This window comes from Bos mutus, chromosome 1, assembly GCF_027580195.1.
Source record: "Bos mutus isolate GX-2022 chromosome 1, NWIPB_WYAK_1.1, whole genome shotgun sequence".
NCBI classification, from domain to species: domain Eukaryota; kingdom Metazoa; phylum Chordata; class Mammalia; order Artiodactyla; family Bovidae; genus Bos; species Bos mutus.
In genome coordinates, this window is record NC_091617.1 from 70,322,328 (window position 1) to 70,342,006 (window position 19,679).

Consider the following 19,679-nt stretch of genomic DNA (forward strand, 5'->3'; position numbering starts at 1 on the left):
TCTCACAGTGTATGAAGTCACTCAGTCTCACTCATAATAAAAGCAATGCAAATTAAAACTATGGAGATACCATTTTTAAATTATAAAATTGACAAAGATCAAGTTTGATAACTCTTTCGATGAGCATGTGGGGAAAATAGGTACTCTTATGTACTGCTGATAGTTTAAATTGCTACAACCTTACTACAAAAATGTACTTACTGTGCATTGGTAAAATACACTGTACCTCATCTCCTATCATTTTTCTTTTGCTCAATCTGTTTTAGCCACACTGGCCTCTTTACACTTCCTCAAATATATCAAGCACATTCCAGCCTTGGGGACCTATGTACTTCCCATTTTCCACTACCCCTGATACGGACATCAATTTTTCCTTACCTCCTTCAAGCCTTTGCTCAAATGTCACCTCTTCAGTGAGGCCTTCTCTGAAGTCCCAGTCAAAAACAGCAGCACCCACACCATCATTCTCTTTTTACCCTGTTTTAACTGTGAGCAGTCATCTTATGACATTATTCTATGTATGTTTATTGTTTCTCCCCTCCAAGCAGACTGTAAAGTTTATCAGAGGCTGCACCCCCAGACTCTTGAACAGTAGAGGCTCAGCATGTTGTAGGTGCTCATTAAGTACTGAATGAATGAATGGGACTCTTTGGTGGACAATCTAGCAGTATCTATTAAAATTCCGGATGCACAAACCCAGCAATTCCCCTCCAGGCATCATTTACAGTTCTGCAAGATGGGGAATGTACAAGGTTATTTACTGTGGTACTGTTAGTAATAGTGAAAGGGGAAAACAACCCAAGGCCAACTTTTGAAGTAGATCATCTATATCTACACAGTGAAGTAATATGCAATTATGGTAGGAGCTCCAGCTCTGAAAGTTCTTTTGCTACCTTTGTTGTTTTTTGTTTTTTTCTTTCTTTTTTTTTAAATTTTATTTATAAACTTTACATAATTGTATTAGTTTTGCCAAATATCAAAATGAGTCCGCCACAGGTATACATGTTTTCCCCATCCTGAACCCTCCTCCCTCCTCTCTCCCCATACCATCCCTCTGGGTCGTCCCAGTGCTCTAGCCCCAAGCATCCAGTATCGTGCATCGAACCTGGACTGGCATCTCGTTTCATACATGATATTTTACATGTTTCAATGCCATTCTCCCAAATCTTCCCACCCTCTCTTTTGCTACCTTTGGCAAATAAACATTTGAGACATGGCCATCTTAAATCCTTGGTGATACCACTATAAGAATGATCTTTTTAATGAGACTTATAATGCTCAAGAGAGTAGAGATGGACAGGTAGAAAGAGTAATTTTTACAACTTTATTTAATGAGTACTAATTTCCTTGCAGAAAACAGAGGATTTCTACCAATTAAATAATATTCTAATATGAAGAAAGATGTATCTATACATATGTAACCGTGTACAACAAATATCTTCTCTTTGTAGATACAAACTCATGAATAGGCCTAAACTGGCAGTACTTATGTTCATTTATTATGGTATTATGGGTAGATTTCCTATTTTATGAAAAAACTTATTTATGAGAAGAGGTTCAGGTTTCAGAATGTCTTGAGTGTATATTTCCTGATACTAGGGCAGGGAGAGGGACCAGAATTCCCCTGCTGTCCATCAAATTATATCCATTTGCAGCTACAGAGCATTCGACAGGGGTTCTCCTCACAGAGTTAAATACATATAAAGATAATATATACAGGATAATCCTCTAGTAATCATCATGTCCTCCAATACTATCACATTATAATTTGCTTACTGTTCCTCAAATAAAATGTTCTAATTCCTATGTCTTTCCCAATCCCCCACAACATCCCTCTTTTTTTCTTCCCAATTTCTCTAATCAGGAATCCTACCTAAGCTTCTATCCAAATACTACCATCTCAAGGGCCAGCAAAATACCACTTTGCCACTGAAGGACAAAGTCCTTCCTGACTATTCTACCCTACAGTAATCTAGGTTCTGATCTTCTCGAGCCTTTATCAAGCATTTGGAACTAATCTTTTTGCTGCCTAATACCATTAAATTAGCTTTTCACAAGCTTTTGACTTATCTTCCAATTAAACTGTAAGCTCCTTAAAGGCAGATCCTTATATTTTGTTTTCCTATATTCCACACGCACCTACATAGTAGATGCTATACATATCCTGGTTTGGAAAAGTAACACTCAATCCAAATGTGACCTAATACGTACAGTGTTCTTTATAGATTTTTCTACAATCAATCTATGGTCTTGCGTAAATATGCATTTACTCAATAATTTTTTTTTTCCAGTTTTTGGTTATCAGAACTCTTCAGCTGACTCTGTGTCCCAGCCACAGGACTGTAGCTGTTCATCCTGTGGGAACTCCACTTCAATATCATAGACAAAATTTGGATCATCCTTCTTCTTCTGATTTTTCTCAAAAAGTTCATCCATGATGCTCTTCCTTTTGGCAAGTTCCTTGTCATCTAGTTTGTTCAGGTCTTCCTCAGGATCAATGGTTGTTTCCCGTTGAATCTGTTCCATTGTTTCTGCCAGACTCTGCCCCCACAAGTTACCTCGTAAAAAGCTGAATAACTTCTCTAGCTGCTTCAGGGATACCTGTTCCAGGTAACCCTTGTGTCGTGGATTATTCTTTAATTGTTCAGCAGCTCTACTGCAATCTAGGAGCAAGAAACAAAACTATTACACCACACACAACACCACAGACTACTGAGGCCCCTCAGATTACTGAAAGCATTACTTATCATTACAGTCAAGTAGCCAAGTGGCTTTTGGGAATGAATTAAGTTACAGACCTATTTCTTTACATCCAGCTTTGAGTGTGATGGGGGAAGGATCGATATATTTTTTATTTCTGTAACTTAAAATCACTGTGAGGAGATGTTAAGTATTTCCAACTGAAGAAAATGTCTGAGAAGAAAAAGTAGTATTACAGCTTTAGATATTAGAATTGGTACTAAGGAAATATCAAGACTACAAATTAAAAAACACATTTGGAGGAGGAGAAGGGAATTAATATTATTGTATAATGCTATCTCATTTAATCCACACTGCCCAGGGACGGAGGAGCCTGGTGGGCTGCCGTCTTTGGGGTTGCACAGAGTTGGCCATGACTGAAGCGACTTAGCAGCAGCAGCAGCAGCTGACCTGAAAGGATTATCAATTTCCTTTAACAGATTAGGTAATGGATGCTCACCAAGATTAAGTAATTTAGTCAAATTTACACACCCTCTCTGACAGTCATGACTTGAACCTTGGTCTGTCTAACTGAAGGCCATATCACTCCATTACATGAGACCCAAATCGTTCTTATAAACTGACTCAGATGACAGTTATGATAAGAGGCAAGATAAAACATAAGATACCTGAATACTTGGAAAAGTTTCGGACTGGCATGATGCGCTGGCGACTTTTCCCCTTAATTTCATTCTCGTAGATTAAGATAATAGCCGGAGGCTGGAACCTAATTCCACATTTTTTGGCAGTGCACATCATTCTCACATATACTTCACGGTAAATCAGAGGAAATCTGATGACAATGTGTTAGTCACATAATGACTTCCTGCTAAAGGGGAAAAAATGTTAAGTGTTGGGTAAATCACATCCCTCCCTGCTTTTCCTCCCGGGTAAATCTGGCTCTAGTCCAATTCTGGAGATACATGGTCAGTTCAAGCTCAGTATTTCAAGAGCTATCTTGAAAGTTCAGTTTGGCCCTGGGTTATCCTTAATCTGTAGAATCCCTGGTTCATTGAGGGATGTAGGCAGGTTCACACCTGAGCCTAAAATGCAGTTCAGTTTGAATCTCTTAGTGCACTGTACTTTTAACCAAAGACTGTAGGAACCCCTCCCTGACTCAGCCCAAGAATCAACTTACAGGATCTTTTTTTGTCTACCAATTAAACAAGTATGTACAAGCACCCTCAGTGCCAAGGTACTAAGAATTTTTAAACTCTTTTAAATACATTATGTCCTGACAGGTTCCCCAGACCAGACCTCCGCCTCCTGTACTCATTCTACTCATTGAGGTATTTTTTGTTTGTTTGGTTTTTCACTGCACTGGGTCTTCACTGCAGTGTCTGGGCCTCTCTTAGCTACAGTGCACAGGTATGTAGGCTCTTAAGTTCCCTGACCAGGGAGCAAACTTGTGTCTCCTGCGTTAGAAGGCAGATTCTTAACCACTGAACTGGCAGGGAAGTCCTTCATTGAGTTTCTTGCCTTTTTTTTCCCTCACTGAGTTTTTGGTAACTACTTATTTAATCACCTATCTTTTCCCTTTCTATTCTGTATGCTCCTTGAGGGCAGGAAACATGTCCAAAGTTCACCACACTATCCCCAACACAATATCTGGATTAGGTATTCCATTGTTTGATTCAGTGTATCTTGTACATTCTCTAAGTGTTGACAGTCTAGAAGTCTGATCAAGAAGTCAGACCTGATGCAGAATCAGCCTTCACATTTTCAAGGCAACAAAGCTTATATGGCTTTTATTTGTCTCACTACATGATGTTTTTTCAGTTACAAGAAAAAGTCATTTTAAAGGTTAATATTTTTCATTCCCTCTTCTCTGCTCTCAATGCAAAAATAATTATAGGGAATGCTTTAGATGTGACTATGGTATTCTCAGGAAGATTTGCAAATGTCAAAGAATCTAGAAGTAAAACAGCAAAGGGATGATACCTTCATAAATTCAGTTCTGCCAGAGAATCACAATAGAAACAGGACTACTTGATAGATTATTGTAGAGTTGGGAGGGGTGAGGAAGAAACTTACAAAATAATAATCATCCCTGATTGCTTCCAGTCTTTTTTGTAGGCATAGTTTTAATATGTTTTTATATTGATACATACTATTTCCTGCCTTTTAAATATTTTAAAAACTTATTTTGCTGAAAGTGAAGTTGCTCAGTCGTGTCCAACTCTTTGCGACTCCATGGACTGTAGCCCAACAGGCTTCTCCATCCATAGGGTTTTCCACGCAAGAATACTGGAGTGGGTTGCCATTTCCTTCTCCAGGGGAATCTTCCCCACCCAGGGATTGAACCCAGGTCTCCACACTGCAGGCAGATGCTTTACCCTCTGAGCCACCAACGTGGATTTACAATGGTGTGTTAATTTTTGCTATAAAGCAAAGTGACTAGTTATAAACATATATACATTCTTTTTTATATTTTTTTCCATTATGGTTTATCACAGGATATTGAATATAGTTCCTTGTGCTATACAGTAGGACCTTATTATCCATTCTATATATGACAGTTTGCATCTGCTAATCTCAAACTCCCAACCATCCCTCCCCCAAACCCCCTCCCTCTTCGCAGCCGCAAATTCATTCTCTATGTCTATGATCTGTTTCTGTTTTGTAGATAAGTTCATTTGTGTCGTACTTTAGATTTCACATACACTGTATTATATGGTATTTGTCTTTCTCTTTCTTACTTCACTTAGTATGATAATCTCTAGGTCCATCCATGTTGCTTCAAATGGCATTATTTCATTCTTTTCTATGTCCTGTCTTTTAAATTTAACAACCCATGTAATTTTGTCTTTAAATGCAAACTTAATGTCATTCTAAAATGCAAACTTATGTTATGACTGCAAATGTTTTGTTCTATGGATATACCATAATCTATATTATTCAGCTCTTACTGTTGGACTGAGAATTTTTATTCTTAGGAAATGGATCATATATAAAGAACAGCTTTGTCAAATTATTGTATTCTGTCTCTCATTTGATGCAGTGATCCCATCCCACCCCTTCTTTCTTCTTTTCCTTCTCCTCCTCCTTCTCCATCTCTTTCCTTTCCTTCCTTTTTTTTTTTTAAACAAATACTTCCCCCAGTTTGCCTCACTAAAATTTGATAGTAAACTTTCTAGAAGATCCTAGTGAGCACAATATAAATTCCACACACTCATGTGACTGTATTAATAAATAATGCATGCAAGTGATGCTCAATAATGAAGTTTTATGACTACACTCTTTTCAAAATTAAACTTTTATTTTTACTAAAATATTGTTTGTATTCTGTTTAAAATGTAACATAATTTTATGAGGCTCATAATAAAGAACTGCTGTCCTCTCCTGGTCCCCTTTCCATAGGTAATCAGTTTCAAGTCTTTTAAATGTTTCTTCCAAAATCTATCTCTATATTTAACAGCATGCTTATATTGCTATATTGAAGTTTAGGTAGTATCCAGGTGGCAGTAGTGGTAAAGAACCTGCCTGCCGATGCCAAAGACACAGGAGACACGGGTTTGATCCCTGGGTCAGGAAGATCCCCTGGAGAAGGAAATGGCAACCCACTCCAGTATTCTTGCCTGGAGAATCCCATGGACAGAGGAACCTGACGGGCTACAGTCCATGGGATCGCAGAGTCGGACACGACTGAAGCGAATGAGCTCTGACATCTCTCGTCTTTAAGACATCCATCCTAGGGCCCTCCATTCTGCTCCAATCTGCACCTGATACTCTTCAGGTCTGCTTACATATTCAATTCATGAAGACAGACGACACATTTACCAAGTTTTTCTTCTAGACATTAATACTTTCCTCCCCAGGGATCAATGACTGGCATATCTTGCCAAGCATCGCCCACAGCATCTAAGAATGTACGGATTTTGCCATCAGGTAGACGATCCTCTCCCTATCCATGCCCCTCACTAGTGCAAGGCTGACTTTCTTATCCATAGAGAAGTACAGAAAATGCATCTTCTGCTGGTCAACGTCTAAAACCTGTCCACCAACCGTAGTGCACCTAGGAGCACTTAACTTTTAAGGCCAGGCAAAGCCTGGCGCTGCAGAAAAAGACGACAGCCACAGCTTCGCAGACGTGACTGTAGGGTGAATTCTCCGGCAGGAAGATACCTGCATCGGCAAATACCTGGATGGAGGAGAATGCCGGGAGCTCGGCTAGGCGGTTCCCAGGACAGCGTGCGGGGTTCAGTGTCAGACTCGGGGTCCACGGAGCTGTCCCAGAGCAACAGCCCCGGTGCACGTTACTGCGCTTGCGCCATTCCTTGCTCCGCCCCCAACCGTGAGGGCGAGGGGCGGGGCGACGAAGGGGCTGGACGACGGCCTATCGCTATCCCGGAACATTTAGGGGCGGGGAGCCGGGAAACTGCAGGATCGCAGGCGTGAGCGCAGCGAATCTTCCTTCCGGGTCCCAAACTCCGCGACAGTGCGCTCTAGGAGCAGTGTGAACCTTGTGCACGTTCCTCTGATCGCATTTTATCCCCGCGTGCTCTTCTGGGGCGCGCGTTCTCCGGCGTCCTGGCTGCCCCAGCGGTGGCCGTCAGGGCAGTGGCCTGGCTGCTTCTCTGGGAGGCGGCTGGGTTCACCTGCTCGCCAGCCACAACGTTCAACAACACCCACTTCGTCTCCGGTAAGGGGCGGAGCTGGGCCTCGGGAGTGGGGCGGGGTTAAGCTCTGAGAGGGTGGGGAGCACTCGAGGTTCCCGAGACCTCTCAGTTCGTCCCTCTGCAAACGTGCTTCTCGCGACCCTAGAACTGTAGGGTGAGTGAAAGTGAAGTGAAGTTGCTCAGTCGTGTCCGAGTCTTTGCGACCCCACGGACTATATCCCACCAGGCTCCTCCGTCCATGGGATTTCCAAGCAAGCATACTGGAGTGGGTTGCCATTTCCTTCTCCAGGGGATCGGGAATTCCCGACCCAGGGATAGAACCCAGGTTTCCCGCATTGTAGGCAGACGCTTTACCGTCTGAGCCACAGGGAAGTAGGGTGAGTAGCAGGAGGTAAAAAACGAAGGCTGCAAGTTCCTGGACCTCCCACCGCCCTCGCCTTCATTCTTTGTGACCAGTCCTGGTTCTCTGGAGAGGCAGGCTTTGTCCTTCTGAGGGACGGGCAGCACTATTACTAAAACGTTGTGAAGTACAGCCGTGAAGCATTTTGGGGTGCTCTTGGGATGCATGAAGCTTCTGACCACTGCGGGACCAACAGAGCCTAAGTGCCCTGTGAGGTGTGAGAACCCTAATCTAGAGTACCTACACTCGGGGAGCGTGGAAAGGGGAGGACGACTAATTTTGTTTTACAAACATGTTTGATAATAAACTGGATTGTGCTAGGGTTTCTTTATGACTCTGGGCTGGGCGAGCGAGTCGATTCACTTCTTTGTGCTCAAGTTCGTGGGCAGAAGTGCTGTGCTAGGTGCTGTGAATCCAGCCCTCGTGGAGCTTGCAATGTAGTAGGGGAGATGGGTAAGTGCAGTAGTAGTTACAATAAAGTGATAACGTTTGATAGGGAAAGAAAAGTCAGAACACATACACCAGGAAAACCAGTACGGAAGCTGTCTTTAAAACCAGCATATTAGACTAGTATCTGTCAATCAGTGTAGTTCTGCTTTTGTGTGTTTACGTATTAGGTTCTCAAATTTATTTGAAGAAGGAATTATTAGGCCCAAAATAATTTTCGAACAACTGGGCTTATTGATAACTAAAGACTTTACAGCAATTTGTAAAGGGGGTCAATTTCCAGAGCCAATTCAGGCCACAAAAACCAAGTAAAGTAAAATTTAAAAGTAAAAATCTTGAAAGTGAATTCAGATGCAACAAATTCATTTTGAAAATGGTACCTTTGCCTTAAAAATCATAAATAATCTAGTATTTGCTATACTGTTTGTAAATTAGCTTTTCTATCATCCCAAGATAAATGAAATTTACCATTTTCTAGTCTATACTCCATAGAATTTAAGCCTGTTAATCTGACCTTTTTTCTAATTTAATTTATAGGCAGATATAAACCCTTCCCCCACCTCTGTTAAAATTAAATATTGAAGAAATGTCTGAATTTTTACAAGAGATATTCTATAAGTTATTTGTTTGGGAAAGGATGAGATACTTCTCCAAAGTAATTAAGGATTTTGTTAAATAGCAAGAAGAACTGAAATACCTTAGACTTTAAAAGTCAGGCAAATCTTACTTCTAATCAGTGACTTACCTAGTTGTATGACGTAGACAGTTAGTTTATGTCAGAGTTTACTCCTGTGTTGGAGAAGGAAATGGCACCCCACTCCAGTATTCTTGCCTGGAAAATCCCATGAACGGAGGAGCCTAGTAGGCTACAGTCCATGGGGTTGCAGAGTCGGACACGACTGAGCGACTTCACTTTCACTTTACTCCTGTAATGGAGAGGGAAATGGCAGCCCACTCCAGTGTTCTTGCCTGGAAAATCCCATGGACAGAGGAGCCTGGTGGGCTACAGTCCATGGGGTCACAGAGAGTCGGACATGACTGAGTGACTTCACTTTATTCCTGTGTACAAATGGCAGTAATTTTGCTGGCCTATTTCTCTAGATCATGAAAGTTAAAATACACCTGAAAACCCCAAGTAGAGAATCTGTCATATAAGTATTATTTAATAAATGTTATCTTTCATAGTTTCCCCCTTCCTTCCCTCTCCGGTATATTTCAAATGTTTCCTTTCCACTTCATTTTTTGGGGGTCTTCTCAGGAATACATCTAATGGAATTCACAACATACAATAGTGTATGGTTTTTCTGTGTTTGTTTTAATGTTCTCACACATTTCCAGCTTTGCAAAATGGAGTAAAATTCCATAGCAAGGTGCCTGGGCTGATTTGGTAATCATTAGTAGCTAATGGCACCCCACTCCAGAACTCTTGCCTGGAAAATCCCATGGATGGAGGAGCCTGGAAGGCTGCAGTCCATGGAGTGGCTAGGAGTCGGACACGACTGATCGACTTCACTTTCACTTTTCACTTTCCTACATTGGAGAAGGAAATGGCAACCCACTCCAGTGTTCTTACCTGGAGAATCCCAGGGACGGGGGAGCCTGGTGGGCTGCCGTTTCTGGGGTCGCACAGCGTCGGACATGACTGAAGTGACTTAGCAACATCAGTAGCTAGATTTTTAAATTTTATGAAACTGACACTGAGTAACAGTTTTAATGTGTAAGTTCTGCATGGAGTGAGATTAGTGAAATTTTGGGTTATTCTAAGTTTATAAAAGAACCCTTTGAACCTTTGAAAAGCCTCCAGTTTTTGTCTTTTCTTTAAACCTTCTCATTGTCTACACATAGCATAAATGTACCTTCTTTTCTCTACTTGTGGATGATAGAATATAGAAGTTGCCAATTTGTATCTGATACTCAGTTTCAGTGAGCTAGGATTAAAGTTGAGTTTTCCTGGCTCTTTCACCGTTCTGTTCTTTTTGATGTCCAGTGATCACCTGAATAAAGTAATATAAATAACAAACACTTACACAGAGTGGGTGCTCTGTGGTTGACCCTGTTCCAAGTGCTTCTACATATATTAAATTCTCATGACAACTAGCAATGAGAGAAACTGTCTTCTTCAACGTCACACAGCTATTAAGTGACAGACTGTTGTTTGAAATTAGCCAATCTAACACCAAAGTCAAGGCTTTTAACCCCTATGCTACACTAGAAATAGATTTATATATAGCACAAATTGCTTAAGTTTTAAGGGTGTTTGTTTTGTTTTAGGTTGGTTAGATTTTCCAATCAATTAAAGTCTATTCAAATAATTATTTTCTAATTATTTAAATATTCTTTCATTGAGTTTTTATTTTATTAAAAAAAAGTCTTTTCATTCTTACAGGCATAAGGGCCACTTGTTCTGAAATTATTTTAAGACAAGAAGTTTTGAAAGATGGTTTCCACAGGTATGTTGCCCATTGACTTATATCAAAATACAATTTCATGTAATTTAAAACCAAAAATTGATAGCTGAAACTAAATGGATAAACTAAAAAAAAATCACTTGCATTTTTAGAGTTATAACTGACAGATAAGCAGTTCATAGTTTGAAACAATGATTAAAATAACAGTGGAGAAGAGAAGGAGAAAACAAACATTTATTATTTACTGTACATATCTATTATTTATTTATATAGACAAGAGCTATATATACATATTCCATTTAATCTTCACAATGGTTGTAAGGTAGATGATACCTTTCTTGTATTTCAGATGAGGGAACTAGGGCTCAGGGACTTTAAGTAGAGTTTAGAGTGGTAGATCTCTGATGGAAATTTAGGACTATCATACTTCAAAGCCACAGTCTCATGTACAAAGATACCACCCTAAATCACTATTTCTGATTTACAAAACTTGGTTCCAAAGCCCAAACTATTTCCAAAATAGAAACTATTCTCAAAAATGAATATTGCCAATATTGAAGATATTTAAAAGACTGGTTAAAGTTGTGGAAGCTGTTCCATAAGCGATTCCCAAACTTTAAAGCCTCTCAAAGTGGTTACTTTGAAGTTATTGTCAGATATTTGATTTATAAATTCTGATACATTTATTTTTAAAATCATTTATGATTTTTTAAATCATTTTATGATTTAAAATGATTTTTAAGTCGTTTTATACATCACCTTAAACTAAAATACCTCACTCTCCTCACTCTTCAATTTTAGGCTGCATGTGAATGGCTAGGAGGTATAGTAGAAAGAACTTGGTTTTTCTGTTTGTTTGCTTGTTTTTAATTCAAATAAATTTGGACTAACAATGTAGCTCTATTATTTAGTATATGTGTACCCTTAGTCAAGTTACTTAAGTCTTTGTTACCTTACTGATGAAATTAGATAATGAAAGTATTTCCTTATTAGGGTTGTTAGGATTAGATCAGAGAATATGTGGCAAGTTCCTTAATGTAGTGCTTGTCACATAGCACTACAGGACAGGATAGAAACTGCTGGTCTCTGGGAACTGTATTCTGGCGGGGAGAATTATGTGTACTTATAGTCCATGGGGTCGCAAAGAGTCGGACATGACTGAGCAACTTTCACTTTCTATTTCTTTTATAGAGTTACTGGATAAGTGGATCAGAGGATACTATAGTTGTAGTGTATTTGATTTTCTACAAGTCTTTTGGTGAAATTTATGTGTTCTATTTGTGAGCTAAATGAAGAATGTGAACTGGAAGGTAATATAGGTGAATAACTTTGTAAAGATTAACTAATACATCCAACATGTTTTGGTTGGTTGATTGATTGAATGTCATCTTGGAGGGAGGTCTTGAAGATCTCTGTCTTTTAAAATATATGTTTTTTCTGATGATAAGATGTTGCACATTCACTGTTGTTCTGTCGCTAAGTTGTGTCCAGCTCTTTGCGACCCCATGGATTGCAGCATGCCAGGCTTCCCTGCCGTAACTATCTCCTGAGTTTGCTCAAACGCGTGTCCATTGAGTTGGTGATACCATCCAACTATCTCATTCTCTGCCGCCCCCCTCTCCTCCTGCCCTCAATCTTTCCCAGTAAAATATTGAAACAGCCCTTTCCTTTCAAAGGGGGAGAAAAGGAAAAAATTTAACTGTGTTAGTAACTATACATTTGCATACTTTTAAGCAGCTCTTTAAATATTACAAATGAGTAATAAACATGGTTGGATGACATCACTAATTCAATGGACATGAGTTTGAGCAAACTCCAGAAGATAGTGAACAACAGGGAAGCCTGGAATGCTGTAGTTCATGGGGTTGCAAAGAGTCGGACACAGCTTAGCAACTGAACAACATGGAAACTACAATATATTACCCTGCTTATAGCACAGCTGAAGATGGACTTTAAAATAAGTTTGAATGTTCGTAATTGTCAGTGTATTGACTATTATGTCCAGTGGGGGCAAAAGCTCCTTCTCTGCCACTAAACAAAACCTATGTAATAGCTAGCAGTGATTAAACAGAATCACAGACACCTGATTTATTTCAGTTTTGTTGATAAGCTCACATGTCTGAGGGGACATGATTCATTAAATGCACTTATCATTTTTCATATTCCTAAAACAAGATGGGTTTACATTTGATTTTTCATTTGAAAAATAATAGGTCTGGCTATATAGTTTAGACGCTATTGATGTTCATTTTTTCCCCTTAAAGATACGGGACTATTTTCTTTTGAATAATTTGTTAAAATGTGGAGCATACACTTTAAATATAGATACTAGGAAAAGTTACTGTTAGCATGAATACTGTGGCTAAGTATAAGTATCTTTAGACTCTCCTTCTAAATAAAGAATGTTTCTGGAGTGTTCCAGATCTTTTTCATAGAACTGTAGATTCTGATTCACTTTGGGTCCAGTCACTTGTCTATGTTTCTGGTGATGAGAAATGATTCCCCTTAATGTGCCAGTGAAATAGGTGAACACACAGCTCTCATTCTCTCTGTCTGTTTCTGAAATATTAGTAAGGGACACATACATGTTATTAAAAATGAAGTTCAAGACACTTAAAATAATTCTGTATTAGAAACTTGACTCTATTATAAGTCATACTAAACTTGTTTAATGCTCCAATTCCCCTGCTAACATTTAGAAAGCAGAAGAATATTCTACCTAACCACTGACCCGTGGTTGACTGTAATGGGTTCAGTAAGGTCTGCTGCTCTTGCTCTGGCAGAATTTGGTCCTGGATTCTGTAGTTCATTCCTTGGCAACTTTTTAGCTATTACTGTGAATATTTTATTTACATTCATTGTTGTTTGAGATGATGTCTTCGTGAATACCTTGTCATTTGCACAGGACTGTGCTTCCTGGAAATCTCAGCCCATTTTTTCTAGATCGACCTACTTTCCTGGTAAAGTTATGACAGTGTTAGGACTCACTTCTGTCTGAAGTAATTTAACCTAGTTTTTTGTTCTTACAAAGGACTCCTCATTTGCAATCCCTGGTGGCTCAGACGGTAAAGCGTCTGCCTACAATGCAGGAGACCTGGGTTCAATCCCTGGGTCGGGAAGATCCCCTGGAGAAGGGAATGGCAACCCACTCCAGTATTCTTGCCTCCTCCGCCCCAAAAAAGGGGCTTGAAGAAATATAGGTTGATTCCCTGGTGGCTCAGACGGTAAAGTGTCTACCCGCAATGAGGGAGACCCTGGTTCCATCCCTGGGTCGGGAAGATCCCCTGGAGAAGGAAATGACAACCCACTCCAGTACTCTTGCCTAGAAAATTCCATGGATGGAGGAGCCTGGTGGGCTACAGTCCATGGTGTCGCAAAGAGTCAGACACAACTGAGCGACTTCACTTTACTTTACCTTTTCTGCAACTAATGGCTGCCGGTACTCCTCTGTAGTAATTGTTGCTAGGCTGTGATAATCATTCTTGACCAATTGTATCCCATGTCCCACATTTCATGCAGCTTAGAAAAACAGCCTTAGTGGTACTCTCTTGAAAGTCATGAAGTTGGCCCTTCACAAAATGAAGCACCAGGCTTGATTTGCCAACAGCAGGCTCTCCCAGAAATACTAGTTTGAACTGGCATATTTTATTTCCAGTATTGATCCTTTGGGTTTTGATTAACCATGTTCATATTTGAAAGAAGTCCCTAATTTCAGTCTCTTACATCAATTTCCAAGGTGCAGGGTGTCAGTTTTTCTTTCTGGAGGTAAAGAAACCTGAGACCATACAAGCAGGTCTGTGGGACCAAGGCTACCTGGCAGCAGATCCCAGGCATAGTCTGAAGGACAAGAGAGGCTGAGGCTGTGGCTTGGAGGAGGCCGTAGCTCCTTCTCCTATTGAGTCCCAATTTAATGCCAAGTTGTTAAGAGACCATATTCTGCTTGATTTCAGTTCTTTAAAACTTTTAGAGACTTCTTTTAATGCTCAGCATATAGTTTTTCTTATGCACTTAGAATGTTCTATTACTATAATTGTCAGTTAGATCAACTAAATTGAAGGTTGTTCATGTTTTCTGTGTCTTTACTGATTTTCTCTCTACTTGTTTTATCCATTACTGAAAGAAGGGTATCAAAATCTTTTGCTGTAATTGTGAATTTGTCTGTTTATCCTTATAGTGCTACCCGTTTTTACTATGATGTAAAATACAGGAATCTTTGAAGCTCTGTTATTGGCTACAGACAGTTATATTTTATATATAAATTATTGTTATATTTTATTTTCTTGTTATATTTTCTTGATGATTGACCCTTTTATTTTTGTGTGGTATTCTTCTTTATCCATGGCAATATTCCTTGTCCTAAAGTCTTCTTTTTCAGTATTATTATAGCCACTCTCAGTTCAGTTCAGTCGCTCAATCATGTCCCACTCTTTGCGACCCCATGAATCGCAGCACGCCAGGCCTCCCTGTCCATCACCAACTCTTGGAGTTCACTCAGACTCACATCCATCCAGTCAGTGATGCCATCCAGCCATCTCATCCTCTGTTGTCCCCGTCTCCTCCTGCCCCCAATCCCTCCCAGCATCAGAGCCACTCTATAGTATTGTTATTAATATTTGCATACATTTTTCCATCCTTCTACTTTTATCTGTGTTTATATTTGCCATTTCTTGTAGACAGCATATAGTTAAGTGTTGCTATTTCATCCAATCTGTCAATCTCTATATTTTAACTGGAGTGATTAGACCATATACTTTTAATGTTAATATAGATTTGGTTGGTTTGGTTTAAATTTACTCATCTTGCTACTTCTTTTCTATATTTTTTTCTATTTGTACCATCTAATCTTTTTTCTTTTTTCTTGCCTTATTTTGGATAAATGGAATATTTTTAGATCATTCCATTTTATCTCCATTTTTGGCTTATTAACTATACCTCTCTCTTTTTAAAAAATTAGTTGCTTTAGGGTTTACAATTTTAACTTATCAGAGACTACCTTCAGATAATACTGTTTATACCATGAATAATGCATGAATCTTATAGCAGAATAGTTCATTTCTTTCTTCTCCCCTTTATACTATTCTTGCCATACGTTAATTAACTTTATGCTTTTTTGCTTATGTTGTAAACCTGCCAAAATTGTTGTTACTTTTGCTCTGATCAGTCATATATTTTTTACACTATTATTTATTTTAATTGTGGTAAAATACCTGTAACATAAAATATGCTGTCCTAACCATTTTAAATTATACACTTTAGTGGCATTAAGGACATTCCCATTGTTGTGTTACCATTATTACTAACTATCCACAGACCACTCTTCATCTTACAAAACTGAAATCTGTACCTCTTAACAGTAACTCCTCATCCCCATCCCCCAACCACCTGGCCCTGGCAACCGCCATTCTACTTTCTATCTCAGTGGGATCTCTGCTGAACTCTTTGGTTTCTATCCTTTGGTTGGTGGAATGCAGTGTCTTTGTGAAATTTCAGAATTTCTTATCTTTCAGTTCCTTGGTAATTCTTTGTCCAGTCTTGTGGAGTTACATATTACTCATGTTTATTTTAGTACTCAATAAAAATTCAAGGGGACTCCAATTCAGACTTCTAGAACTCATTGTACAAAGATACTTCCTCTCTGGAACGTAGTGCTATGACTTCTAGCTGCTTAATCCTCCCTTATCTTCTATCCCTGTTTTCTCACTTAAGCAAAATCACCGTGCTTTGGACCTCCTTCTCTGCACTTGGTCCAAAATAAGCCTCCAGAGAGAAAGCTGAGACAATTGTACATTTAAGTTTATTAAAATAGGTTTATTTTAGATTAATACTTGTGGTATGGTATGAGGTAGAGGTCACAGTTCAGTTTTTTCTATATAGGTACACAGTTGTTTCAGCATTGTTTGTTGAAAAGATAATCTTTTCCCCATCAAATTATATTGGCACCTTTATTTTTAAAAAGTGTGTGTCTGTTTCTGGACTCCATCCTTTCCCACTGATGTTTGTCTAATAGGATACCCTAAAAGGATACTGTGACTATGACATGAATTTCTAAAAGATCTAATGAGTGATTCTGATGTGATGTAAATATTTCATTAATTTTTTGATCTTCTTTTGAAAAACTAATTTGAAATATAATATTTGTGCTAATTTAAATATAAGCTTGTTATATTAGCTTGTTTAAAAATTGAATGAATTCTTAAGAAAAAAAAATTGAATGAAGATATTTACTTAAAACATACTTGTCTTACAGAGACCTGTTAACAAAAGTGAAATTTGGAGAAAGCATTGAGGACTTACAGACCTGCCGACTCTTAATTAAACAGTATATCCCAACAGGACTTTTTGTGGATCCGTATGAGTTGGCTTCATTACGAGAGAGAAACATAACAGAGGTACAACTGTTAGAGGGATTTTTTGAGAGGGAAATTATTGTAGGAATATTGTAATTGGATTAAGGCAAAATAGACAAGATGACATTGTAGTATTTTTTAATTCATTTTGTTAAGTGTATGTAAAAGATAGGATAGGAGTATTCTTTAAAAAGTGAGTGAAACTTGTCATACTTGTCTGTAATAAGTCAGCTAAAATGGCGATTATATTAAAGCTTGTCTTTGAAAAGATTAGTGGTTAATAAATACTGCTTCAACAACAACTACTTTGTTAAAATTTGACATATACCCCAACATCTGTATAATATGGGTATGGGAGGAAAGGAAACAAATATTTATTGGATATCTATATAACAGGTATTTTTTTTGAAGGAAGCAAGATAAAATTAAGCATTATAAGAAAGATTATGTCCCACATCCTTTTCATAGATTAATCTTTACAGCATCCTTGGAAAGATTCCATTTTCTAGATAAGGAAACAGGCACAAAGGGTCCAAATAACTTATCCCGGATCACATAGGTAAATGGAAAAGCCAGGAAATGAATCCAGGATTGTCTAATTGCAAAGTTGGTGTTCTTTTGGGAAATAAATCTTACTCCTTAGTTAAGAGTTTGCCTAACTTTGATAAGAATCACCAGGGGGTATTTTTGGTGCAAATTATTGTCTTTCTGAGAAAGCTTAATTCAGCAAATCAAATTGGATCCCCAAATCTCTTAATGACTGAAGTAATTCCTATTAAGAAATTTGGGGAAACTGTTTTAGTTCATTCTGTATATGAATTTTAAAAAGGCAAAATACACTTGGATATACTTGGAGTCATTTAGGATGGTGGTTTATTTCTAATTGTGATTTAGTCTAATTTCTTCACCTGTTTTATTTACATTTGTTTTTGAGTAGGTAATTATATCCTTATGGTTTATAATTCAGGGAGTATAAAAAGTATACAATGCTAAGCTTTCCCCTATTTTAACCTCTCGTTACCATTTCTTCCTATTTCTGTTTTTGTGTCTGTATGGCAGTTTAGGTACACATGTTCACATATATGGCAGTTTAGATACATATGTGGGAAGATCCTTTTTTTTTGTTTGTTTCTTTTTTTCACTGAGCATGAATTCTGAATGAGGCTTTTTAATTTTTACACAATATGTTTTGGGAATTCCCTGGCAGTACAGTGGTTAGGACTCCACACTTTCACTGCCCAGGTTCAGTCCCTGGTCTGGGAATTAAGATCCTGCAAGCTGAATGGTACAGCCAAAAAAAAAAAGTACATTTCAAGTTTAAATACAGTTCTTGGCTTGTACTGACATGGATTGGAATCATATTTAAATTTACTTAATAAAATGATCTACCATGTTTTAAGAAAGTGGAATTTTTTTATGCATAGATACCCAAAAAGAGGTCACATACCCACATACCCATACCTGTGGTTGGGATGAGATAGGGGTGTGTGCAGGTTGCCTATAATGAGAAAATAAGGTGGGTAAAGGGTCCCATTATAGATTGCTTGACAGGTTTCTCTTTATCTTGATTTTCTGCTTCCTAATTCTCTAATATCTAATTACAAATCTTTTACGTGAATTTACTTTTTCATTTTGGAAGCTTCTAGAAAAAGAGATGTCTCGTTTGTATAATTAGAAGTTGATTTCCTGATATATTAGATGCTATTTCCTTCTGCCTAGCTGAGTTGAGACTGTGGCCCCAGTTCTTTGTGCAGAGAAACTTTGTCATGAGATGTGGTATTATTTGGTGACTTTAACTAGATAGAAGAGAATTTATACATAGGGAATGATTGATGCTTATATATCTTGATTCTATTAGATAAGACAAAATTTTTGACTGTATGGATGATATGAGTTTATGATAGCTTCTGAGCAATTTGAAAATAAAACAAGTCTTAACTAGTTTCATTGTAGATTTTTAATCAAAATCTCTCACATTCTTTGGAAACAGCATAATATTAGATTGAAACATAAGAAATTGATATTTTATAGGTCAAAATGGAAATGTTTTTGAAATTGCAAGTTTCACTCAGTCAAAATGTGTTAGGACTTTTGCCTTGGCCAAGGTAAAGAACAGGGAACACATTTGCTTTCCACTTGAAACAACCAAGAAATAGACAAAATATAAGAAAGAATGGAAAAAATAATTGAATATCAAGCAGTGAAATCTTAGAGATGAGAAATAAATAATGTTAGCCCTTCAGTTGTCCTAGTTTATTACATGAGAGTTCAGACTGTGGTACAGGGAGGGTGAACCTAAGCAGAGCCTAGTGGACTTCTTGAGTTAAGGAGATAAAGGTAGGATTTGGGAAAGACCAAAGTCACTAAAAGTGCTTTCCAGGTGACACTAGTGGTAAAGAACCCGCCTGCCAATGCAGGAGACATAAGAGATGCAGGTTTGACCCCTGGGTTGGGAAGATTCCCTGGAGGAGGGTATGGCATGGCAACCCTCTCCAGTATTCTTATCTGGAGAATCCCATCAGACACGACTGAAGTGACTTAGCATGCATGCACACAGAGTCACTAGAATTCACTAACAGTGTATCAGAGAAGAGAGAACTGCATAGAGACAAATTCCAGAGATCCACAGAGGTTCCCCTGAATGCATAGTTGAGTATTAATTAATGCATGCATGTGAGGAAACTGCTTGATGCTGGGAAAAGAACTATATGAAAAAATT

At 38.4% G+C, this 19,679-nt stretch overlaps 2 protein-coding genes across 3 annotated transcripts in view; one reads left to right on the top strand and one right to left on the bottom strand.

Annotated features, from left to right (window-relative positions):
• Positions 1–7,334, bottom strand: CEP19 (centrosomal protein 19). Of its 2 annotated transcripts, none has more exons than XM_014478821.2 (3): positions 6,881–7,334; positions 3,369–3,565; positions 1–2,663 (listed from the first exon to the last, which is right to left on the bottom strand). In XM_014478821.2, exons 2-3 carry the CDS (start codon positions 3,496–3,498, stop codon positions 2,302–2,304), a joined length of 492 nt encoding a protein of 163 aa, XP_014334307.1. In that variant the 5' UTR covers positions 3,499–3,565; positions 6,881–7,334; the 3' UTR covers positions 1–2,301. The 2 variants fall into 2 exon arrangements, with proteins under 2 accessions (XP_014334307.1, XP_014334306.1); XM_014478820.2 differs by having other exon boundaries at positions 3,369–3,568.
• Positions 6,895–19,679, top strand: part of PIGX (phosphatidylinositol glycan anchor biosynthesis class X) — a 26,841-nt gene continuing 14,056 nt past the window's right edge. Inside the window, exons 1-4 of the mRNA XM_070359016.1 lie at positions 6,895–7,131; positions 7,189–7,381; positions 10,592–10,655; positions 16,861–17,002. Of these exons, the coding sequence (XP_070215117.1) occupies positions 6,895–7,131; positions 7,189–7,381; positions 10,592–10,655; positions 16,861–17,002 (636 nt within the window). The remainder of the gene's footprint in view (positions 7,132–7,188; positions 7,382–10,591; positions 10,656–16,860; positions 17,003–19,679) is intronic.